Consider the following 25224-nt stretch of genomic DNA (forward strand, 5'->3'; position numbering starts at 1 on the left):
AGCTGTAAATTCCTTTGTTCTGATGCAAAATCTTCTTCCCATTTGGGGGACTCTTTCACAAAATATGTGGGGTCAAAATACACCTCTGCACCTGCACTAAACAAGTAGAATGCTTCTTGATGCAGGCACTGAGCTGGCTGCAAAAACACCCAGGCCCGGAGAAGTTCACTCCCTCCCAGGTTCACTCACAGTGCCAACCCATTATCCTCTCCATCAGGCATCAGCGTTCTCCCAGACCCTGTTCTGAGAGCATATAACCCTAGAAAAGACCAAACGGCCACTGCTTAATTTCCATGACCAGAGTCCTTTGAGGCCCTGACATAGGGCTGAACTTGAGTTTGCAAAGCTGTGTACGATAACAGCCGTTACAGTGACCTTAAATTTTTATCTGCTGTTCTTCTTAAGAACAATTGAAAACACCTTCACGGTAACGATACCGTCAGGTTTGCCCTCTCACCAACCTACCCAAAAAGGAAAGGGGGAAAACTCCTTCCCTTTACATTCAAAGGAAACATGAGGCCTAGAGACGTCAAGGACTTGTATCCATCAGGGCAAAGGGCTGTGGAGGGCTCCCATCTTCTCTGTCTGGACTCTGTTTCCAAAATGCTACAGCACAAAGATTTGACAGTTTCTCTGCATTTTTCTTACTTGTTTCTTTTCCCTCTTTCCCATAAGGGCATTTTTAGACTTGGGAATCCCCCCTCCAGTCTTCCCCATCCTCCTCCAGCCCAGAGCAGATAGCACCTGAGTCTTGCAAGAGCTCCCACTGTCCTCATGCCCCTGTCTGGCCCTAAGCTCTATTGGGTGGAAGATACCACATAGGCTGTGGCGATGTATTTCTTGCCATTTCCATAGGTGGACTTGTCCCACGTATAGGTCTGGATGGCCAAGGGGTATCCACCCAGGCTTAACTGGCACCTGTGGGGAAAGACGGCCAAGTCAGAGGGGCCCATCACATCTCTCCGCACCCATCCCCTGCCTAGGAAGATCAAGCCCGACCCATGCAGAAGGGCTCCACCCGGACTTGAGCAGCCTTTAAGAGACCTGCCACAGCTTTATTTCAGCCACTACCTCCAGCACAAGCAGCCCTTCAAAATCTGTGCCTTATTTTCTATCTTCTTAAAGAACACTGCTCCTCATCTCCTCCAGAACAGTATTATTCTAAAATCTCAGACTCTAGGGCTGAACCCCCCAGAAATGAAATGTCTTGTTAGGGTTTTAGAAGTAGTAGGACCCCAAATCCTCAAATGTTGGAATGCATGGGGCCCCGTGGTTTCTAGATATACTCTCTGGGAGGTCAGGTTCCCACTAGGAGCCTTGGGGGCCAAAGAGAGAGACTCGGGGTCCCAGGGCAGCTCCATTTTCTCACTGTTTTATTTTTTTTAATGTTTATTTTTGAGAGAGAGAGATAGAGAGAGAGAGAGAGAGCAGGGGATGGGGCAGAGAGAGGGAGACAACGAATCCAAAGCAGGCTCCAGGCTTCGAGCTGTCAGCACAGAGCCCGACACAGGGCCCTAATCCACAAGCCTTGAGATCCTGACCTGAGCCAAAGTCAGACACTTAACCGACTGAGCCACCCAGGCGCCCCTCACTGTTTTATATAGGAAGGTTCCGCATAAGATTTCACAGGTGGTTCTGCAGCTAAGGTAAAGTTTGGCAACCACCAGTCTTTTTTTTTTTTTTTAAATGTTGATTTATTTATTTTGAGAGAGAGCACGCATGTGCATTAGCAGGTAGGGGCAGAGAGAGAGAGAGAGAGAGAAAGAGAGAGAATCCTAAGCAGGCTGCTCACTGTCAGTGCAGAGCCTAATGTGGGGCTCAATCCCACGAATCGTGAGATCATGACCTGAGCTGAAATCAGGAATCAGACGCTTAACCGACGGAGCCACTCAGGTGTCCCTGGCAACCACCAGTCCTATCTAACAACTCCATTTCACAAGTGAGAAAACCGAGGTCCAGAAGGGTGATTTGTCCGAGCCACGGAGTCACAGAACCCAGCTCTCCTGACGGTCCTGGCTGAGGATGACGTGTGGCCCCAGTCTGCTCCCCGGGCCTGGCCGGCCCAGTACTTACACTTTGCCGGGCCTGGCAATGAAGCACAGGGAGTAGAGCGCAAACTCAAACTCGGGGCTGCTGCCGATGAAGGCTGAGCCCACTTCCTTGTAGTAGCCGTCCCAGTTGAACTGCATGGCTAACACGTCGGGGTAAGAATCCCACTGTGGAGAGTAGCAGAGAGGGCCTGGTGAATACCGCAGAGTGGGGTCTGACAGAGACGTGGCAAACGATTAGCAGCCGGCCAAGATTTGGCGATGGCCCGTCTGAGTTTTCTGGGGAGGCTGGCTTCTTCAAGTCGACCAAGGAGACAGTCTGGCCCGCTAAGGTGTCGGCACCCTCCGTCTGGAGCTGCCAGTGTGCATCTCCCAGGGAGGCCAGAGCCAACATTCCTGTGACTGACAGCCGGAGCTCTGTTTCTTGTGGCCATTACGTGTGGAGGAGGAGGACAATTTATTGCCCCCAAATTATTTCCTGGCACAGGGCAGCAAAGATTTCTTTTTTATAAAATGTAAGGGGTTGAACTCAGACTAGCCAGGCTGAAACTTCCAGCCAAGGCCACCTTCTAAGGAAATTCAGGCAGGGGGTAATGGCACATCTTTGAGAGCGGTCTCCCGCCCCCCCCCCCCCCCCGCCATGAGAATCCTCCCCTCCCCTCAGCCTCGCATCCAGAGATGGTGCTGTCTGCCTCCTGCCCTCTGCAGCCTGGAGCCTTCAGTGTTTAGAAGGGGATCTCGGGGTCCCAGCTGCCTAAACGTGCTCTCCAGCAGATAAGGAAGTCATATTCACAATCCCCACTAGGTGGCCAATGAGAGTCACGGTGAGAGGCAAGTCTGGCTATTTGGAGTGCAGAGTGAGGGCAGGAAGTCTGACTACTCATAAGGCTTCTTCAGCTCTTGGGGTCATCACTCAGTACTCACAGGGCCGTCATAGATGTGACTGTAATAGTCAACCAGGCCCTCCTTCTCTTGCATGTAGAAGCGGATCCAGTTATGGAAGCCAGTGACTTTGCCTTTTTTGACTTCACCTATAATAAAGAGTTCAAGGTGGGTGATCTGGGCCTCCCCTCCAACCCCTACGGCCCCTCCCATGCCGAGGCTGTCCCCCTTCTTCAGGCTTTGGCTTGTAGCATGCACACCTGCTCAGTCCCTTGCCCTGACTTCCCAGCATCCCACACATCCCTAACTCTCACCTAGGAAAGCCTCCCCCACAACCCTTTCAGCTCAAGCTCTTGGGAGGATTCCTCCTCCTGGCTGGCCCTGGTGATCAATCTGGATACTCCTCTCAGCCATTTCCCCAGGAGCAAGCCAAACCTGGTGGGAGCTTCATGGGTTGGGACAGTGAGGAGAAAGCCCATGGCCCTCTTGGAAAGCAGAGGACCATCCAGAGGTAGACGGTCATACCCCCCAAACACATCTCCCTTCCTATGTGTGCCCTTGGGGAGCCCCAGTATCTGGTCTCCTTTCCTCTCCAGATACTCCAGAAGAGACCGTTCTTCAAAAACAGCTCCTCAGACGTGTCCCTCCCCGTTAGCTGGCTTGGCTGCCGATTCATCAATGCCCAATGCCGTCCTACTCCTGAGGGAAGCTCTCTTCATTCCTCCAACTCTTTATTTCCAAGCAGAATAGTCTCACCTGAGAAGACATGTTCAAAGCCACTTGAGTCTTCCTCTCCATTGCCTCTTGAATAGAGCCCAAACCACATGTTCTTCAAGTCACTGACAAACTCTTGTTCCGAGCTGTAGCGGTCTGCGGAGAGGAACACGGAGGACTTAGGAGAGGAGAAGGTGGGACCAGGTCCTGGGGAGCAGGGAAGGGTCGCCTGCTCCAGCACATCAAGAGACACACGGGTTCAACCATCAAATATGTATTCAGTTGTGTATTCAATAACTATGCACAGTGCCTCTGTTCTGTGCCAAGCCAGATAAAGGCTGAGGATCCAGCAGGGAAAGGCAAGGACAAGATCCTTGCCTTCATGGTTTCTGTTCCAGTGAAGAGACAGATATTAAACAATGTGATTGAAAATAAGTGCCATAAAGAAAATAAAGCAGAGCATCCCATGATGACTGGAGGTGGGGTGGGGGTAGGGGGCTCTTCTAGAAAAGAAGATCAGAAAGGCTTCTCAGAGAAGGTAGCACTAATCAGAGACCTGAAGGAGTCAGCCATGTGAAACCAGGGGGAAAGATTCTTCCACGTAGAGGGAGCAGCAGGTACAAGGCTCTAAGATGACTTGGGCTTCGTGTTCAGAGCGAAGAAAAAGTCAGTGTGGCCGGAGCATAGTGGGCTGCAGGGGAGAGTGGTAGGAGAGGCGGTCTGAGAGGTAGGCAACGGCCCCCCACACAAGCCATGGCAAGAAAGCTGGGTGTCAGCCAAAAAGTAATCATACAAAAATATTTTAGATGTACCGAGTGCGTTCTATGTGCCTGAAATGTTTTAAGTGCTTTCAGTCCGCACACTGACGGTTCACATAAGGTTGATACTAATTATCCCCAATTTAGAAATGAGGAAATCGAGGCAGATCTAGGCTATGTAACTCACACAAGATCACGGAGTTAATGACCGGTAAATATGGCCCATGAGCTCACGTGATCGTTACCTACGGCAACTGGTCTCTCGACTCTTTTATAGCTTCTGAGAGGACAAAGAGCCACCAAAAGGTTTTAAGCAGGGAAATTATGCGATAGCTTTGTTTTCAAAGGCTCACTCTGGCAGTATATGTAAAAAGCCAGCAGGGACACCAGTTTTGAGGCTAACGCCTTGTCCAGGTCTGAAACCGCGGTGACAGCCATGGAGGAGGGGTGAGAAGCAGGGAGATAGATCTTGAAGGAGGATGTGCTGGACATTACTGATGGGGCAGTTGGAGGTGAGGAGCTGTGAAGCAAAGAGAAGAACTGAATATAATTCCCGGGGTTTGGGCCTGAGCATTGGGATAAGCTGTGGTGTCACTGATGGGATGGCACAGCCCGAGGAAGGAGGTCTGGAAGAAGAGGTGGGAAGCGTGAGTTCTCTCCCCACTAAGTTCTGAGTAGATGCCACGAGAGCCACGTGAGACGTCAGAGAGGCAGCGGGGAAAAGTTGGGGCTGGAGCTCTAATTTAGGGAGCCATCAGATATCGACTGCCTGCCGCCCAGAATTGTGTGCTGGAGGCTACCAAAGAGGTACCAGACATCTTCCGTCCTTTCAAGGACTTAAAGCACAGCCGGAAAACAAGAAAGAATACACATGAAATAAGACAATGGTTTCACCATCTGAAGGGCTACCACTTACCCGGTGCTCGGCTTTCCCTTCGGTGCTTTACATGCATTAATCTGCCGAGACCCCATTTCACAGATAAGGCTCAAACAGGGAAGATCATTTGCCCGACAAGTGGCACGGTCTCTCCGGCCCAAGGCGATTTGGGGCTACCCCACCGCCCCCCCCCACCGCAAACCCTTGACCTCTGAGGAGATGCTGAAAGCCAGCAGTGAGCTGGGGCAGGTGCAGCTTCAGCAATGTGGGATGTGAGCTAGACCTGGAAGGACGGTCTGGATTTGGACAGGGAGAGAGGTGAGGACAGGATAAGTAGTGGAACAGCCTGGCCCCAGTATCGAATCCCTGGGTCCCAGAGAACTCGCAACGTCCCTCATGGTCTCAGACAGGTCACCTAGCCTGTGTGAGCCTCCGCTTCTCTCCTCTGACAAGCTGGAGGGCTGCCTTGACCTCCAAGACTCTCTCCTGTGTTCACTGCAGAGGAGCACCAGGGGGCGATGCCGGCTCGCGCTCTCTTCACAGGGATTACTTGTGTGTCACCGGCTTTACCTAAAAATGCGTGTCACTCACTCTTAAGGGAAGGTGGGCAGGTGGAATGCAGAGGCTCTGAGGCAGGGGAAAGACCTGGACAGAGCTGCCCACGAGGCAGAGCCCAGCTGCCTGGAGTTCACGAGAGGCATCTGCACGACCCTAACAAACACAACCCCATGCCAAAAAGTCCTGCGGCTCAAACCTTTTTTTGGTCTGATTCAAATGTGTCCCTGCCTGGAGCCGCTCCAAACAGAACCCCTCCCGGGAGAACGTCCCTCTCTGAACTTTTGGTGATTTTCTGTTGCTGTTTCCCCAGAAAAAGGAGGGAGGAGAATCAGGGACCCTACGTGCCCAGAAAGTAGCGCTGCCCCTGGGAGCGGCTGCGGTGGGGTGGAGTGGGGTGACTCCCCATCCTGCAGAGACCCTGAGACTGAAGCAGTGAGTGGCGGGGATAAATGAGGCAGCTAAGGGTAGATCAAAAAGAGAGGCGACCTCCAAGCCAGACAGAGGCCTTCTTCAGCCCCTGAGGGCCACGGTCTGTCCTGGGCTCCTCGCTGGCCCCTTCCCTGCCCCTCACAGGCATCCACTGGCCACTTCACGGTCCCCACCTGCTCTCTTTGCCTCCCCACCATGGAGCCCCAGGGCTGGCAGGCTCTCCTGCAGACACCCGCGTCCTCGGCACCGCCTCCTGGGGCCTGGGGAGGCTCACTCACTCTGGTGATGGAGGAAGGCATAGAGTTCCTTCATGACCACGGTCTTCATGACCTCTCTGAGAAAGGCATCCTGCTCGGCCAGCTGCTGGGCACTGAAGTGCTCCCCACGGCCCGTGGCCCGCTGGTAGTTGTTGAGGAGGTTGATGAAGGCAGCGTAGGTCGGCTTGGAAAACAGCTTCTCGTTGACATATGTGAAGAGTCTGGGGAAGGCAGAGGGAGGCCCAGTGAGAGGCCGAACATGGAGCAAACCCCCCCCCCCACGGGAACTGCCAGACAGGCCAGGGCAGGCAGGGGAGGGTTGGGTTGGGGAGCAGAGCGGGGACTCGAGACGCTCTCCAAGGGTGTACGTGAGGTCACTCTTTTCTTCCCCTTCAGCTCTTGGAAGGTCAGTTCTATTATCGGCCCAATCACAGCAACCCTCCCAACGGGACACCCACAGTCCCTCAAGACAACTTTATTTGTCTCTGGAGACCTTTTTTTTTTTTTCCTCAACCTTTGATCCTTCCCGCCTTGAGGAGAGAAGAACGGGGGCAGGGAAGAAAGCAAAGCCAGGGTGGGAGTGGGTAGGGGGAACTTTGCTGGAAGAGGAGTGACAAGAACTCACGGCTCTGGGCAGCAGTCCACTTGGTCTCTGGTCTCCGAGGGCGAGATGCGGTTTTGGCTGTTAATAATGACATCTTCCTTCTGGGCTTTGTTGGTGTCTGCCCTGTAGATCTTCTCAGAGATGCTCTGCAGTTCCTCCTTGGTTATGGCATCACTGCTGTAGGAGAAGCCCTCTAGAAGGAATTCGGGAGGGGTATCTCAGCCCAAGGCAGGCCCGGCGGGGGAGGCAGCGATCTGTATGCCCCCTCTCTTGGGCAACTTCCAGAAGCCAGCAGCCAGGGAGACAGGCCGCATGGGTCACCCTCGTGGTTGGAGAGCAGCGGCTTGGGGCCCAAAGGATACTTAAAATCAGCACGTGGCCTTGCCCACAGAATGTCCACACAGTGTCCACACCGCCCCCTCCTCTGGGGAGGTTCTCAAACTTGGGCATGCACCAGAATCCCCTGGAAGGCTTGCTAAAACAGGTCAGGGGGCCCCACCCCCAGAGTTTCTGACAGTGGGTCTGGGGGAAGCCCCAGAGTTTGCATTTCTAATAAATCCTCAGGTGTTCCTGCTGCTGCGGGGTCCAGGGACCACCCCCTGGACAACCACTGCTCTGGAGAGTTCCTCCGTCTCTGGGGCTGTGCTAAAGGGAGCAGGAGACTGACCGTGGCCACACAGGCTCTCGAAATCCTTGCAGCAGTTCCCAAACTCTGGGCAGCGGGCATCACAGTGGCATGGTTGGTGCCTGTCGAAGGCCTCCTGGCAGCGGTCCCGGCAGGAGCTGGGCGCCGAGTACAAGTCTGAGAAAACAGGGGAGGGCGGGTGTGTGTGTGTGTGTCTCTCGTGTGTGTATCTGTGTGTGTGTGTGTGTGTGTGTGTGTGTGTGTGTGTGTGTCCGCGGCAGACCACTAGAGGGCGCCCTCCATCCGACGGCCAGTTCGCCCTCTCCAACCCCCCAGCCTTGCCCTCGCCCTCGTGCACTCCTATTCCAGATCTCCAGGGAAGGAAAACAAACAAGCTAAGTTGGTGCACACCCTTCGCAGTCCGGAAGCCCTTTCAGAGAGGCCGAACTCTACTTTCTGGCCTGTTGTTTTTATAATCTTCCCACTCTAAAAATAAAATCTCTTCCCCCTTCCCTCTGTAGGCCTCAGACTCCCTTCCTGCCTACAGCCCAGGCTGCAGAGGCCAGCCCTCTCACCACCTCCAGGTGCTGGGTTGGGGGGGCGTGTCCATCTGGCTTAGGCCTGGGCCTGTGGCCACCGGGATGGCTGACCCCTCCTTGTCACCCTTTCATGTCCCCCCTCCTCTGGCCTGAGGGCCCCGCTTTAGGAAGGCCAACTTACGGCTCACTGGGGCCTCTGTCTCTTCCTCCAGCTCCAGGAATGGCTCTGGCACGTTGGGGTCCTCTTCCACTATAGGTCAGAGAAAGAAAGTCACCAACCACCCCCGTGGGGTCCCTTCCCTTTATCTCGGTTCTCAGATCCCCCAACCTCAGGGACAAGCAGTGCAGCGGCAGAGAATACAAAACAAGGGCTGAGGCGCGGGGGGTAAGGCCCACATGAAGAAGGAGACAGACTGAAAATGGCTGCAGACTGTATAAAAAGCGAAAGGAACCTCCGCAGGGGACAACTCTTGCTTGCCACGTTAGCATTCAGGTATTCGGCGGGATCGGCTGAAGCGGGAGATCTATTTGTATTTGCTCATCTGTGTAAAGGGGAGGGGTGGCAGAGGTGGTGCCTTCTGGACTGAAAACTCTGATTTTCATATGACTTTTCTTTAGTCTAAGTTGGTAGATGGACAGGCTTGACATTCTCCAAATGACAAGGCCCTCACTCACTTAGAACATCCCTTACCTATAACAACTCCCCGTCAGAGTCAAGGGTGAACTCCACCCAGGCCCTCCAGGACGGAGAACTGTTTGCTGAGATACCAACTTCCCTTCTTTCTTTACAACACTTGGCAGTGGCCACAGAGACTGTCTGGGGGGAGGGCGTGTGCAGAAAAGCACGTTTTTAATGCTGCCCTATTCCCTGGCCTGCCGGCTGTGTGACTGCAGCCCCGCTCTGGGCAGAGCAGGGTGGGCGGAGTGGGGGGTGGGGAGGAGGAGGAAGGCTACTCCTGGGGACTCTGAGCTCCTCTCCCAGGCGCTAATTTGCCCCAAAGAAGCAACACTATTACAAAGTACTTCAGAATCTGTTAGTGAGCTTTCTGGAAAGTGTTGTGTTATTACCATCAGAACTGCGGGTCGGCTGATTGATTCAGCCAACCGATATCTTCTGATCACTTACTTTGCGCCAGGCTGCGTGTTCTAAGTGCTGACAATCCACAGGGTTCTCGACGCAGCCAATGTTATGCTAAATGGACTTTCAAGGGCTGATTTAGAGTCTGGAGCGTGAGCATTGTCTATATTTTTTTTTCTGTGGGGAAAGGATTCTGCGTTGCAAATCAGAGACTTGGAGATGGACTGGCTCCAAAGCTAAGTATTGTCTCTGCTGTGAAATGCCAGCCCGATGGTCCAAGGTGAACGGGCTCTCCTGTGTCTCCTGAATAGGGCACAAGGCAGGGAAAAGGGGCAGGCTCTGATTCTGGCAGTGAGCTCCGGACCTGGGTTTCCCTGCCTGGGCCTGATCAGCAGAACTTCTGCTGGTGGTGTTTTTGTGTAAATTGAACAAGGGTTCCTTCAGGGTGGAAGCAGCTCGGTGAACACATGGCCAGGTCAGCAGATACCAGAATTTACTTCGGGAAAATTAGGAAAAGGTACTCCTTCCTCTCAGCAGACCGAGCTCTTCATCAGGGCACATGGCTCAGCAAGAAGGGTATCGATTCAATTTTGGTCCAGCTTGCCTTCTCAGCCAGGTGGCCTTGTGCAGTGCACAACCTGCACAACCGTATGCGGTGGTCTTGCTGGCCATTGCCTACCGTTGGCTTCAGTGATCACGTTTACCAAACTGAGAAGCAGGGCACATGGTTTGGCAGTGAACTTAGCAAGGCTTTGTGTCACAAAGCAGAAGACCATTTATCTGGTGCTCTACAACACTGGAGGCACCCAAGCGGAGGAATTATTCAAAATTCTTTTTTCAAACGATTCCTTTAAAACTATGTTGTTAGCATAGCAGACAAACAATTGGCTTTTGAAGGTGGTGCGTGTCCCGTTCAATCGCTAGGCAGGGAATGACAGATTGGAGATGTTGCAGCCACTGGGTCCACTCATTATAGGACAAGTAGAGTGAGTCACAACAGTACTGTGACGCGCGCAGTCTTCCCGGTGGCTTGAGCATCGGAAAGTTCGATGCCGTTATTACACTTCTGCGATTTAACGTGTTGAATAACAATTGGTAACGTAATTCACACTATATTAATGTTTGCTGTCATTTTGCTGTTGGGGGAATTACTTAAACTTCCCAGATAGGACTGTTAATCCTGACGGTTCAGACATATACTCCAGGTAAATGCTATCTATTTTCCTTTACGTTGGGGTTTTACAATGGGGACGTCCTAAAATACCTGGGACGAATAGTGGCCAAATCCCTGACCCTTGCTCTGTGCCTCAGTGTCCCCATTCGGGCCCTTTGAGCCCTGTCATCAGTCTTGAACCCCGCGATGAACCACTGGATGCCCAAGCCAGCGTCCCTTCAGGCAGGCTGGGCATGCGCCTGGACTTGGCCTGGCGTGCTGTGCCTCCCAGAGCCCTCACTCCTCAAGGAGCCTCACCGGTACACAGCTGGTCATAGTCTTCACAGCAGTCCCCGTGCCGGGGACACCGGCGGTCACACTGGCAAGCAGCATCCCGGTTAAATTTCTCATTACAGCGAGACGCACATGACTCCATTTTTCCTGTGGACAGTGAAGGTCACAAACTCAGTGCTGTGAGGCTCCTATTCTCCTCATCCAGGTGCCCCCTGCAGTAGGGTTTGCAGACGGGGAAGCAGGGAAGATCATTGCTATCTGCAAGGGAGAGATACATGCGTAGCCTCCCGAGCATGACATAAGCCTCGTCCTCACCGCCTTCCACCCACTGTGTATTGCAGGGCTCGTAACACAGATGAGGCTCACAAACTCAAGTGCCTATTGAGACCAGACCGCTAGTAGAAGCAGGTAAAGAAGCAGGGGTGGGGCGGGCGGTAGGAAGAGGTGGGGACCGTGACAAACTTGGCAGGGGTGCTCTGCCTGAAATCGGCAGCCACTCTCAGCTCCAGTCACTTGCTGCCATGTCGGGACGCAGGCTCGGTGTTGCCAGAGCCTCTAGTTTTTCAAGAGAAGCCTTCATTTTTAGGTGAAATTTCCCAATTTAAAAAAAAAGAAAAGAAAAAAGTCAGGCAGACCAAAGAAAGAGGTCCGTGGGCTGGTCGTGACTCACAGGCCACCCTTCACCCGTCATGCGGACGAAGGCGAGTCACTGCCGCCCCAGGGATCCCACCTGCCCTCTCCCCTCTGCCACCCCCTTCCTCTCATCCTGCCCCTTTTATGTCTTCTGCTGCTTTGTTCTTTGCTCCCCTTCGTCCGGTCTTCCCCACACCCTGTTTCCCCCTGGGTCCCAGCTTTCTGTTTCTGCTAGCCTTTGGAATGCGTTTGAATTAGTTCATGCTGGGGGTGGGGGGGGGGGGTACGAGGAGGGTACAGGGTGAGATCTGGGTTCTGGAATAGGCTCTGTGATGGAACCGCAGACCACATCGCTAGCTCCGGCCAGATGACTTTTGCAGAAGCAAATTTTCAGTCACGAAGGGCGTGAGACAAAAAAGTCTTGAAAGCAATGGCACAAACCCACTACCACTCCTAAAGACGCAAGCCCCACCAGGGTGACAGCTGGCCTTGGGGGCCCCTTCCTTCCACTTTGAGCTTTAAGGGTAATTACAGAGTCTCTGTTTCCACTTGAGGTTCCTGAGGTTTGGATTTAGCGAAGGCTGGGCTTGGGGGCCAGGCTGTGGGCTACGGAGGAGGTCAAGATCAGAGTCAGGGTGACTGTTAGCATCGGAATTTGAATGAACTCGGAAACGGAAACCTCACTTGGGCCAGAGTTGGGATTAGGCTAGGTTGAGACGACCGGGATTTGGGCTGGAGTTACATTTGTTGATAAAAGTAACAATTTTGTCTCGACGTTTGGGTGAGGAATGTGGGGGATGGGTTTAAGACCGCTTCAGGGTCGAAGAATGTGTCAGGATCAGGAGAAGGGAAATTATCCCAGTTTTGCCTCAGATTAGATGTGGGGTTTGGGTCCGGTTGTGACTGCACACAGGTACGGTGTCTCAACTTAAGCCTGGAGTGGGTGGGAGGTGGGAGGTGAATATTAGGGATATGGATTCAGTTACTGGTTTGGGGTCCGGGAGGCGGGTTTATCCTGTGCTAATGAGGGGGGAATGGCAGGGAGGTTGAGAAACCAGACCCGGTGCCCAAACGGCAGGGAGCTGGAATTCGGGTTCTTTGGCTTTCCAGCTACAAGATCTTGGGCAAGTTATTTGACCATCTGTGCCTCAGTTTCCCTATCTGTGAAAGGGTCATAACGATGGAGACCATCTCATAGAATATTTGTAAGAATGAAATGGGTGGATACCGGTAAAGCACTAGACAGCACATGACACGTAGTGGCCGCGTGTGTTCGATAAATGCACAGTGACAATATTCCATGCCCACCTTCAACGTGGCAAGCGTTCAGACAGGCTGAAGCAGTCTTCCCTGTCGACATACGTAATCTAGCTGACTCCCTCCCCGCGTTTCAGCTGGGCCATCCCTTGGACTGGGGTGTCGGTGCATTTATGTTGCTGACGGTGACGTCATTGCTGTGAGCCTGTGTTCTTTACCTCAAAGAGGTGTCAGGTCAAGGTTAACCAGATCCTGAGGCAGCCTCAAGTTGCGCACAGGGCCTCCAATGTGGCCAGGAAGGCAGGCCTTTGATCCGATGGACTGTCCTTAAAAACAACCAGGCCCGGGGCGCCTGGGTGGCTCAGTCGGTTGAGCGGCCGACTTCGGCTCAGGTCATGATCTCGCGGTCCGTGAGTTCGAGCCCCGCATCGGGCTCTGTGCTGACGGCTCGGAGCCTGGAGCCTGTTTCAGATTCTGTGTCTCCCTCTCTCTCTGACCCTCCCCCGCTCATGCTCTGTCTCTCTCTGTCTCAAAAATAAGTAAACGTTAAAAAAAAAATTTAAAAAAACAACCAGGCCCAAGGCCACTGGTCCCTTGGGGCTCAGGGGAAGTCCTCTTGAATCTAAATGATGCTCCCTTGGAGCCCCAATGCAGAGATCTTAAGGAGAAATTTTTAGGCCAGGAGGAAGGCTTGGTCAGCTGCCCGCTCGGTCAGCCTGGCAGTACACCCAGAATCCAAAGGGAGAAAATCCAGACAAATCAGGGCAACATTTACAATGGGCCAGATCAGCAGAGTCCAAGGAGAGAATTCACTTCTTTCCAGCAGCTGGCACCAGTTGAGAAGGCCCCAAGTGAATGGTCTGTTCTGGGGAGCTCAGAACACCCCCCACTGGCCCTGGCTGCGGGGACTTTTTCATCTCTGTTCAAGAACTTTGTCCCCAGTAAGAACCCCCTTCCAGGGGTTCCCTGTAAACTTGGTCTTCTTCCAGATGACCTGGGGATTTGAGGGGGGATTTGAGGGGGGAGGTAGGAGGGACTTTTCCTCGCAGGCGCCTTGCTATGCTGTCCTGGGGACGCTCAGTGGACTAGTCACCCTGACTCCTCACTCCAGCATCCCCGCCCTGTGCCTCTGGGCCACACAAGGCTCTTTGTGTGCCTCACCCACTGGTCAGGTGCAGTCACTGCTTCAGCAACCATCTGTCCCTTGCCCTTCTGCCTCATCTCTCCGAGCCTCTGCCTTTCTTCGTTTTGGCCTTTTCTATCTCAGGTTTTCCCTCCATCCCCCTCTCCTCCTCTCCCATGAAATGTTAAATTTCTGTGCACTCTTCAAGACTTCAGTATGCCAGAATGCCCCCTCCCTATCCATGCTGCCCACCAAGAGAGTCTGGTCCCAAGCCTGAATGTCCCTATTATATTAGGCCCTCTGATGATTGGGGCATCCTACATCCATGCCTGTCCAGGAGCCCCGGATGCTGTTTCCCTGGAGACCTAGTCAACCAAGAAGATTCATTTCTAGGACCAGCTTCCTGCCTCGGTTCACTTGAAACAACCAAGGTCCTGAGGCCGGCAGTGACTCCTTCATCTGATTCACATTCTTGAATCTCAGTTCTGAGATGTTGGAACCAGGAGAGACGAGCAGAGCCTCTTCCCTCCCACCTTAGGAAAGAAGGCATCGCCCACTGGCCCCTCCTCACCTCCCCATCCACCCCACGGCCAGATCAGATCACCATCCCAGACTCAGGGGTCCACCTGCACTTCAGAAGCCACTGTTGCCTCTGCCCTCAGGGGTGTCCGCCCGGGGACCAAATGTCTCAAGCCGCTCTCCTCTCCTGAGACTGGGATGTGCCAACCCAGCGGCCACTCCTTCACGCTAAGCTAAAAGGTGTCATGCCCTCCCTTATTGGCAGTCCACCACCCAGGGCCCAGACAGAGCTGACTCCCAGCTGTTCTGCTGTGGGTGCCAGAGTAGAGGCGGTCCGTCCCGGTGCAGAGAGCCTGGGAATAGCTTTCTCCTCCAAACCTTTTCCATTTGGGCATCCCGCTAGGGGTCTCCTTAGACATAACCTGACTGGAAAGGACTCCAAGAGGGAGTTTTGCCCAGGAATATTTATAAGCATAATCATAACCAAAACCCCAGTTCATTGGAGGCACCTGGGTGGCTCAGCCAGTTAAGCATCCGACTTCGACTCAGGTCATGATCTCACGGTTCGTGAATTCCAGCCCCAGCATCGGGCTCTGTGCTGACAGCTCAGAGCCTGGAGCCTGCTTTGCATTCTGTGTCTCCCTCCCTCTCTCTCTGCCCCTCCCCTGCTCTCTCTTTCTCTCTCTCTAAAATAAATAAACATTAAAATTTTCTTTAAAACCCAGTTCATTGAGATCTCACTCCGCATAAGGTACTTCTTATGCATTCTCTTAATCCTTACAACAACCCTATATAGGAACGACCTGGGTTGGGTGGGATGGATATCAAGCTCTGATTCTTTCTCCTCCGGCAGGGGAGAATTCCCCACACACCTCTCAGCTCGGCCCCCTCCCTTGGCACTCGTTCCTACTCACCCATTAACCGTCAATTAACACATCGGCATCAGCATTTTGCACAGCTACCAGGCAGGAAGCCGCCGGTCCCACCTCCGGCACCGCTTAGTAACTGCAGGCGGGACCCTTCTCTGTGCTCTGGTCCCTCTGACACTGGGTCAAAGAGCCATTCCTCTGACCACTTGTACAGCTGGGAGAGCACATGGCCCACCTCCTGGTCAGGGGCTTTTCCAGTCGCCGCCCCCGCCCCCGCTCCCAGACAACCTCACCCAACCCCAGGCAGTGGAGCCAGTGACCAAAGGCAACCAGGCCACTCAAACCCAGCAGGCCCCAGCCCCAGCCCCCAGCCCCAGCCCCAGCCTTATACCACATAGTGAGCCCGCAGACAAAACCTTGGTGAGATCACAAGTCAGGTTGGACTAAGAGATGTTTGGAGCTGGTCTTCCAAAGAGTCACGAAGGAGCATCCATGACATTAGTCCATCAGCCCTGCAGCCCCCTTTACACAGTCCCCTTCACCCCAGAGATCACTCCTGTACTCCAACAGGGACAGGTCTAAGATGCTCCGTGGCTGTAGAACAGAGCTGACCCTCTCTTGTCCCACTACCTTCACTTTCTACCAAGTTCCCTACCTCTCTGCCTCTCTAGGCAGGACGCTTTTCACCCCCACCAGATAACGACTTACCAGCCCAGGCCAGGCTGCAGAGCATGGCCACTATCAAGGGCACGCAGGCCCTCATGGTGCCCGGTTGGAGGCCAAAAGGGGACTGGCTGTTGGACTTTCACTAGAGTCAAGGTGAACGTCACAGCTCTCAGATGAGCCTTATTTCCCAGGCTGATCCTTTTAAAGGCATCGGAACTTGTGGATCTGGTACCTCCAGATCCTTCCAGGAAGAAAAAAGGGAGGGAGGGATGGACAGGAGGTGGAGAGGGGGTGGGGCCCTGCAGCTGTTTGAAGCCAGAGGGAAGGTGACTAAGCAGGCAGGTAATTCCAGATGTTTAGAACAGGTAATGCTAGCTGTTTGTAGCCAGAAAAATAGGTCATGCAAACAGTCACAGCAAGATGGATCTAGTTTGGGGGGGGGTTCCTCTGTCCAAATTGGGAGCACTGATGGGCTTATCTTTGGGTGATGCTCTCCAAACACCGACCACCTGCAAGCCACAGGCCTGACTTTCCAAGGAGCTACAGCCTCGCTTCATCTTTAAGTTCCTGGGGCTTAATATGAGGAACATAGAAAGGTGGTCATTACAGGTCTGAAAAACAGTAAGTGCTCAGGCAAGCGTGGGGGCCAGCGGAAGGAGAGATATAGGAGGTGTGGGTCGGGAAGAGGGGCTGCCCTTGTTAACATCAAGCCACACAGAGCTCAGTCACCCCAGCAATAGTGTGCAAATGGTCTCTAACTCTTGCTGAGTCAGCAGCTCAGGTTTTACATGTTCCAGGTTCTCACGGCTTCCCGATTTACGGTCATCCAGGCCAGGGATGGGCAAGAGGCCTTAGAGGGAGCCAGAGGGCCCACCCTTCCTCTCCTGGGGGCCCAGCAGCCTGCTCCCTGCATCCCTTACTTACACTCGTCTTCCCAAGGACCCTCCCCAGAGAGATGAGGCTTCTCAGCATCCTTGCTCCCCAAGTCCAAGAGCAGAAGTGCAGGACCTTGGGGCTGCCACATTTTCCCTCCTGTCGAAGGTAAAATCTGCTAAAACGCCCTGTTCCAGAAAGAACGCTGCATGGAGATTCTGCCCTCTCAATAGAAGAAAACTCTCCAATGAAAAGGCACAATTAATGAACGATTGAGACTACTCTATAGTGACTTTTTGCCAGGGGTGAAGTAGGAGGGCGTGTCCCCCTCAGCCAGTGTGCTTGAAACGTGAGACACTTCCCCTCTCTGACCTCAGTCTCCCATCTCTGAAATGACAGGGTTGGACCTGACAATCCCTTCCAAGTTCATTTCGGGGCTTCCCGCCCCGGCCCAGGGTTAGGGACGGTCCTCCACCTGCGCCGTGTGGAGAAGAGGCCACAGGTGGGGTCTCCAGGGTGCAGGGGACAGCCTGCGGCAAGCCACCTCGCGAGGGACTCACAGCAGAAGCACAGCTGACGAGTCCGCCTGGCCCTTTCCTGGAGGGGGGAGGCCAGTGGAAGGAGTAGGAGCAGAAAGGCTGCTTGGCCTGCCTGAGTTTCGTCTGCACAAGCCGAGAGCAGGCAGCGACCCCCGCCAGCCAGAACCCGCGGCCTCTGGGGGTGGGCAGCACAGGCCCAGATCTCAGACTCTAGTTAAAGGAATAAAGGAGACTGTCACTGGCTGGGCCAGGAGAATGACGCCTCGGAATTCGGGGTGGACGGTGCCCTCAAGGGCCCGGCCGGGTGAACCCTGGCTAAGGCCAGGCTGTCGAGCCCTGCCGGTGTGGCCCTACTGTCCAGCTGACCTGCCTGTGGAACAGAGCTTCTGGGGCAGGAGCACCTCCCTCCAACAGGGGAAGTGTAGGCCAGGAGCAAGGCTGGGAGCCAGGGACGGTTGAGACTGACCCCATAGAGCCAGAGGGCGCATCAGAGGACCCGGCTCTCTCAGACCCAGGTCCCCAGGCAAGAACTACAACGCCAACGTTGAGGACAACTGTTAACACCGATGAAGCATGTGTCACTTGTCACACACGAAGCCCCCTGTGCACCCTCTCCTTTACTCTCCCTGCAACCCTTAACGGTACCGTTGCTATCCTCACTCACCGATGAGGAAACTGAGGCCCAGAATGGTTGGGAGACACGGTCGGGAGCACATCGGTGAGCTATGCAGTGGGGCTTCCCACCAGAGGCCATCCTAAGGGGCACTGACGTCCCGTTGTCTCGCAAAACGCATCAACAACCACTTAATCGCGTCTGGGTTGCTATGCAAGGGGGTCTGCACTCAGACTCAGTGGCAACTAAAGTATGGTGTTGCAAGCCCTTACGCGATCCTGAGAGGCTATCCTGCCTCCACCTGAATGCCTCTGTGCCTCTCGGGGCTGCTCATCCCCACTCCCCGGATCGGATCCCCAAACCCCAGGACTCTACATCCCAAGACGCGCTGACATGGCCACAAGTATAGGACAGGAGAAAAAAAGTCCACCCGCCAAGGTATGAGCACACATCTGTACGTTCACACGAAGACGCCTCCTAGATAAACTTAGATGCACGTACGTATGTACATAGAGACGAACGCATTAAATGGTATTGCAGACAGCAGCTGGTCTAGACAGAAACCTCTGCTGTTCCTCTTTCTGAGTTCTCTCACCGGCTGGGTCTTCACGTGGGCTTTCCACCCTTGATCGAAAGCTCTTGCCATGGGGCCAGCCAGCAAGGTGGGAGGCCCAGGAGGCTGCATTCTGGTGACAGAGGGCAGGGAGGGGGTGGGGAGAGGTGCGCGGGAGATGGTGCGCCCGTGATGAGAGCACCAACGGGGGGGGGGGCCTCCTCTCCATCAGGAAGTGAGGATTGCGTGCCGCTGTGGAAGGTTTAGAGGGCGAAGCCACCTGGGCAAGGATCAGGAGGCAGGCGGGCTGTCAGCAGTGTGAGCAATGAGCATTCCATCAGCAAGTATTTACGGAGCGCTCACCGTGTGCCTGGTGCTATGCCGTTTACTGGATGGGCAGGATTCAGGCTGGGCTGGAAAGCTGTTCTTAGAACCTTGGTTTCTAAGTGGGACAGAGGACAGAGATGGCCCAGCGTTAGACTGCTGATTGAAGTAGACCCCACGCGTCTCTGGGCCACCAAGGTGGTTGCGGGGGGGGGGGGGGGGTCTCAGAACCAACAGGCTATGGGAGGGACTGACCCAGGCCAGCCTACCCACCATCCTTGTCCTCTGTGAAACCGAGCCTGGGTCACTTCAGCACAAGACCAGAACGGAAAGGGCCCTGCAGCTGGCCCAGCGCAGGTGAGACCTAGCCACCTCCCAAGGGGACCCCCGGCACCTAAAGGTGCTAGATCTCCAGCCTCCATGCCACTGTGGCCTAGAAGTACCCAGGGTCGAGACCCAAGACAGTCACCCACATCCGGTCGCTTGTGAACCACCCTCGTCTGTAGTTACGCCTTACTGAATGTGTTTTAGAACGGCTCCGTGTGTGTTTTTCGTTCGCATGGGTTCGTATGTTGTGTGCCACCGTTGGATTTCCAGGCATTTCTTTTTAGGTTCGTGGGCAGCCCTGATATTCAGCATCACACTCGCCACCTGCCCCGGATGCATGAGTCAGACACGCCACCCGGGCCATTTGTCAGAGTCCCAGGCTGTGCGTCTGGTTCTGCTGGCCAAACCCCAAGCCTGTAGTGCCCTCCCCGCTACTGTCCATGGCCTACTCACCTCTCGTCCCGGGACAAACCCACCCTTCCACACAGCCTGACTTCAGCCCTCCTGCCAGGGTAACCCCTCCTGCCTGTGAACTCAGCTCTTGATATTTGTCCTGGGCGCGTCTGGCATATCACGACGCCTCTGGTGTTATTGCCGATGTGGTGTCGGTTAGCACCTGCCCTGCCATTTAACTTCATCCATACAGGTTGTTTCTTCAGCTCACCTCTGAAATTCTTTGTGACAGGGAGTCTGCCTTCTGGATCCCCTCTACCACTTTGTATTGTCATTGAATGTATCTTCAGTAACCATGTTAACATGTGCAAGGGACCAAGAAGGAAGGAAGGAAGGAAGGAAGGAAGGAAGGAAGGAAGGAACCGAGCCTTCCAGCCCCACTTGTTATAAAGGCTTGATGGAAGATAATGAGCAACACAGAGAGCAGACAGATCCCTGTCTGAGGCTTGGAGGCTCCTGAGTATGCACAGGGTGGGCGGCTTATGGGCAGTGGGTAGAAATGGGGTGTAGGCATTCACTGGGTAGTTACGTTTTTGTAGCAAACACACCATTTTTGGCATTATTGCACATTTGTTTGGAACTAATGGAAACTTAGGGGCATCTAACCCCCCAAGCCACCCCTTAGCACCACCACTGCAGGGGTCAGACAGGACCCGGGATTCCAGCAGCTTCCGAACCCACGACGTAACAGATAACTCAACTTAGACTGCTTTTTAGGATCCCAAAGTAACCATCTGCCTACATCTTATGCCAGCTGTGCTGATGTTGGTTTTACACTGCCCAATAGTGTTCATGAAATAAAATTTCTATTTCGTGTCCTCAAACCCCAGTAGTCTGGGGGAGGGTCTGGAGGCAGAGACAGGAACAAAGAGAAGCGGATGAGACAGGCAGACAGAGATAAGGAGGTTCAGAGAGACGGCAAGGGAGTGAGCAAGGGCAAGGGCAAGACAGAGGAGCCGGGAGCAGCCAAGCAGGAGCCAGGCACTGGCACGAGGCCCCTCACTGGCCTCTTGCCCCAGGTGTGTTGGCACAGCTGGCCGTTCCGCCCTCACAAAGACGACGTTGGGACTGACGGGAGTGGTTCCTACCCATGGTGTGAAGATCCACAATCTGTCAAAAGTATCATAATTAGTGTCTAAGGTAGTTAGCTTATGGGCACTTCACCTCTCTCAGCCTTTGTTCATTCACTTGACCTTGCTGAGCAAAGTGGATGAGAGGACAGGGAGCTCCGCTGCCATAGGGGGAGGGAGACCATGGACAAAGCACACTGCAAGCTGTGACTGGGGGAGCAGAGCACAATGCCAAGACCACTGGTTCAAAAGCCAAGCCACCTGGGTTCGAATCCCAGCTCTGCCACTCGCCAGCTGTACCAGCCTGGCTGGATTTCCTGACCTCTCTGTGCCTTGGTTTCTCCCCATAACTGTAAAATAGAGAAAGTAGGAGTACCTGACAAGGATTCTGCGAAGATTGAATGAGTTAATCCTTGCAAAGCCCTTAGAACAGTGCCTGACACATAGCAAGACCAGGTTAAGTGTGTGTTTAAAAAAAAAAAAAAAAAAAAAAGACACATAGATCAATGTAACAGAACAGAGAGCCCAGAAATAAACCCACACATCTATGGTCAATTAATCTACAACAAAGGAGGCAGGAATAGGCAGCGGGGGAAAGACCATCTCCTCAATAAATGGTGCCAGGAAAACTGGACAGCTACATGCAAAAGAATGAAATAGGACCACTGTCTTCCACCATACACAGAAATAAATTCAAAATGGATTAAGGATCTAAATGTGAGAGCTAAAACCATAAAATTCCTAGAAAAACAAAACAAAACATGGGCAGTAATCTCTTTGACATCAGACATAGGAACGTTTTCCCAGATATGTCTCCTGAGGCAAGAAAAACAAAAGCAAAATGCAACTATTAGGACTACACCAAAATAAAAGGCTTTTGCGTGGCAAAGGAAACCATTGGAGATGTTTGTAAATGATATGCCTGACAAAGGGTTAATATCCAAAATATATAAAGAACTTACACAACTCGACATCGTAAAAACAACCCAGTTAAAATATGGGCAGAGCTTGAAAAGACATCTTTCCAAAGAAGACATAAGAATGGCCAACAGACGCATGAAAAGAGGCTCCACATCACTCATCATCAGGGAAATGCAAATGAAAACCACAATGAGATATCATCTCACACCAGTCAGAATGGCTAGACTCAAAATGACAAGAAATAACAAGCGTTAGTGAAGATTGCGGAGAAAAGGACCCTTCATACACTGTGGGAATACAAACTAGTACAGTCAGTATAGAAAACGGTATGGAGGTTCCTCTAAATTTTAAAAATAGATTTACCAGGTGATCCAGTAATTCCACTACTGGGTATTTACCCAAAGAAAACAGAAACTAACTCAAAAAGGTATAAGGACCCCCATGTTTATTGCAGCATTGTTGACAATAGCCAACATACAGAAGCAACGTAAGTATCCACTGATAGATAGATGGATGAATAAAGAAGTGGTGTGTGTGTGTGTGTGTGTGTGTGTGTGTGTGTGTGTGTTATATCATATATACATAATGGAATATTATTCAGCCATAAAAAATAGTGAAATCCTGCCATTAGCAACAACATGGATGAATCTAGAAAGTGTTACGCTAAGTGGAGTAAGTCAGAGAAAGAAAGACAAATATCATATGATTTCACTCATATGTGGAACTTAAGAAACAAAACAAATGAACAAACCAACGAAAACGAGACAAATAAAAAACGACAGAGAACAAACCGATGGTTACCAGAGGGGAGATGGGTGGGGGGGATGGGTGAAACAGGCGACAGGAGTTAAGAGTACACTTATCATGATGAGCACTGAGTAATGTACAGAACTGCTGAATCATTCTATTGTACACTTGAAGCTAATAGAACACTGTAGATTAATTATACTTCAATTAAAAAATGCAGGGCCACAAAAGATCTAATTTAGATAGGATGGTTAGGGACGCCTCTGTGAAAAAATAACATTTAAGACAGCCATAAAGCATGAGAAAGTGTCAGTTTTCCTAACCTAAACTCTCCATCATGTGATTTCTTTTTATAATTCCATGAACAAATTTGTATTTTAAAAATGTAATGCGCTTTTGAGTATTTTCAAGTTTGGAGGAATGACTTCAATGAATCGCACCGTCGAGCTCACCTGGTTTGATTGCCAAAGGGGGTGGCTTATTTTCTGGGCGTGGGGCTTGCAGCCCCATGACATGATCTGGGGGAAGCTAGGAGCATCAGGGGGGAACAAATCCATGGCTCTGTGATCTCTTTGATGATATTCCCAGCAGCTGCCCAGCACAGAAGTCAAGAACGAAGAGAAGAAGAGAGATCGAGAAGGCCGACCTCCTCCGTGAGCCACCAGAGTCCACGTGGGACCCGCAGACTCCTGTTCTGCATGGGTTGCCCCTGCAGGACCGGCCCCAGCAAAGCCGAGCAGGTGAAGCCGGCCACCTGCCTCGCCCTGGGGTGCCCTGCGCTACCCAGTGCTCCCCAAGTGATACTCTGGGCCTTGCCCCTCGCCCAGTGTCATAAAAACTCCCCTACTGCCTTGCCTCAGGGCTCTTCCTTTCTAGTTCTCCCTTGAAGTGACCATTAGAAGGATTAGAATCCTGACCATTAGACCATTAGAATTCCCAAGTTATGTAGCTACACAACAGGGGCCTTCTACAGACAACCAGAGCTCAGGCAGGCTGCAGGAGGCAATACTTAGGGGTAGGGGACTCTCTGAAAATCCTTCTAAAAAAAGTTGTTCGCAGCTGACACTCCGTCCTGGCTGGAGGCCACCACTGGGAAGATGCTCGGAGAGTCGCAGCTTTATGACCAAGAGGGGTCGCTGCCCCCTCATCTCCTGTTGCCTTGCACAGCCTGAGTCAAGACACTGAGAGTGGGAATACAACCCAAACCCTTCTAGTCAATATCCCTGTTTATAAATCGGGAAAGCAAGGGAAAGAGAGGAAGGGACTTGCCCAAGGCCACGTGGCCGCTGAGGCCTAGGCCCCTCTGGCTCCACTCGCTGCCACCCACGGAGGGCTGCCCTGACACCCACCTGTGCCGCCTTGCGCTCTGGTTTACAGGGCACCTTTCTGGAAGGCAGAGTAAGCTAAAAATGCCTTGCTGTCATGACCCCAGCAAAAAGTCACCCTCCCTCCACCCGTCTGATGGCTACAGTCCCCTTGGTGCCAGGAAAGCCTGCATTCTCCTCCATTCAGCAACCCAGCAACCCAGCTCCGGCTGCCCACACCTCACACCCCAGCCAGACAACTGAGGCCTTGAGTTCTCCCCAAGGGCTGAGAACTTGTCGGGCAGAGTCAGATGAGGCCCTATACATAGGGCTCCTTCACCCAGCGTCCACGCTGGTCGAAGTCTAAACATATGCAAGCAACTAGAATCCCACACCTTCCCTTAAAAAGTGGATCTGAGCTCTGGACGCAGCTTTCCTCTTCTTCTGGGAGTCACTGGGCCCATGTTCCTTCCACAGTGTTCCACCTACCACCAGCAGCATCCCTTCTGGCCCCAGCGGGGCCACCTGCTCCAGGAAGGCCCCAGGCATGACTAACAAGATGCTCTGAAAGCACAGCTGAGTCAGACTCAGCTTCTCAGAGGGATCTGCTCTCATCATCACAGGGAGGGACAACAGCCGCTCATCACCGGGGCCACAAGGCGCCATGTCCAGCTGAGCAACAGGAGGGCGGGGCTCGGGTCTTGAAGAGTCTGGAATCTCAGGGGCAGATACCTGGATTGTCTGGGGCAACTGGACAGGCCTAAGGGGACTGTTAGGTCAGGCCCAGGCCCCCCTCCGCCCACCTCCGGCAGCTGTGTGAGAAGCCTAGCACTTGTGTACGGGGCAGGGCGTGAGGATACATTTGGAAATGCATTTACATTCTGGTCTATTCGTCCGTGGGAGGGAAGAAGGAATCAAGAACAACCGTCAGGCCAGAGTTTGCCCCGGCCAGCAGCCACTATACCTGTCTGATGCTCAGGATACTCAGTGGCTCTCACCAGTGGTAAGTGGAGAGAACCCCCAACTCTGCGAGGCAGAGCTGTGCCTAAATGCTTGGGGGTGAGCAGTGAGACCGCACGGCCCTAGGCACCCTCCACTCTCTGGACTTGCTCTCTGCGCATCCTGTCCCTTCTGACAGCCTCATTCTGTGTCTGTCTGTCTGTCTGTCTGCCTGGCTGGGTGGTCTGCTCCATGAGGGCCAGGACTGCCTGTCTCATTCACAGAGCCCCTACCATGTAAGATTTCAAACATGAAGTGAGGGAGGGGGGAATGTCCATGCCTGGGCCCGTTCCTATAAGAGAAGAAAATGTTGGGGTTCAAGGGAGATTGCATCTGGAGCGCCAGGGGCACCAGGAAAGGGCAGGGGTGAGCTAAGGCCCATGGCACGGGCCCAGCTGATAACACACCCAGTCTCCACCAGTCCACCTGCTTATTAGCCAGCTCTGTGACCTTAGGCAGATCATTCTGTGCCTCAATTTGACTGTACAATGGGGGTGGGGTGGGGCAAAAACACCTGCCTTATTATCAGCATAAAAATAAGATAATAGAGGTGAAAGTATGCTGGAGAGGATGAAAACTCTTCAAATCTAAATCAGCATGGGAAATACTGAGTAACAG

The 25224-nt window shown here is 53.0% G+C and overlaps 1 protein-coding gene across 1 annotated transcript; it reads right to left on the reverse strand.

Annotated features, from left to right (window-relative positions):
* Positions 1–797: 797 nt before the first annotated feature.
* Positions 798–15980, reverse strand: ENDOU (endonuclease, poly(U) specific). The gene is made up of 10 exons (XM_047067155.1): positions 15926–15980; positions 10841–10963; positions 8473–8541; positions 7795–7929; positions 7149–7320; positions 6545–6744; positions 3687–3800; positions 2973–3079; positions 2074–2216; positions 798–918 (listed from the first exon to the last, which is right to left on the reverse strand). Exons 1-10 carry the CDS (start codon positions 15978–15980, stop codon positions 798–800), a joined length of 1239 nt encoding a protein of 412 aa, XP_046923111.1.
* Positions 15981–25224: the final 9244 nt, after the last annotated feature.

This window comes from Lynx rufus, unplaced genomic scaffold (genome assembly GCF_022079265.1).
Source record: "Lynx rufus isolate CCGP_SWC_20201006 ecotype Redwood Valley unplaced genomic scaffold, mLynRuf1.p SCAF_7, whole genome shotgun sequence".
NCBI classification, from domain to species: Eukaryota; Metazoa; Chordata; class Mammalia; order Carnivora; family Felidae; genus Lynx; species Lynx rufus.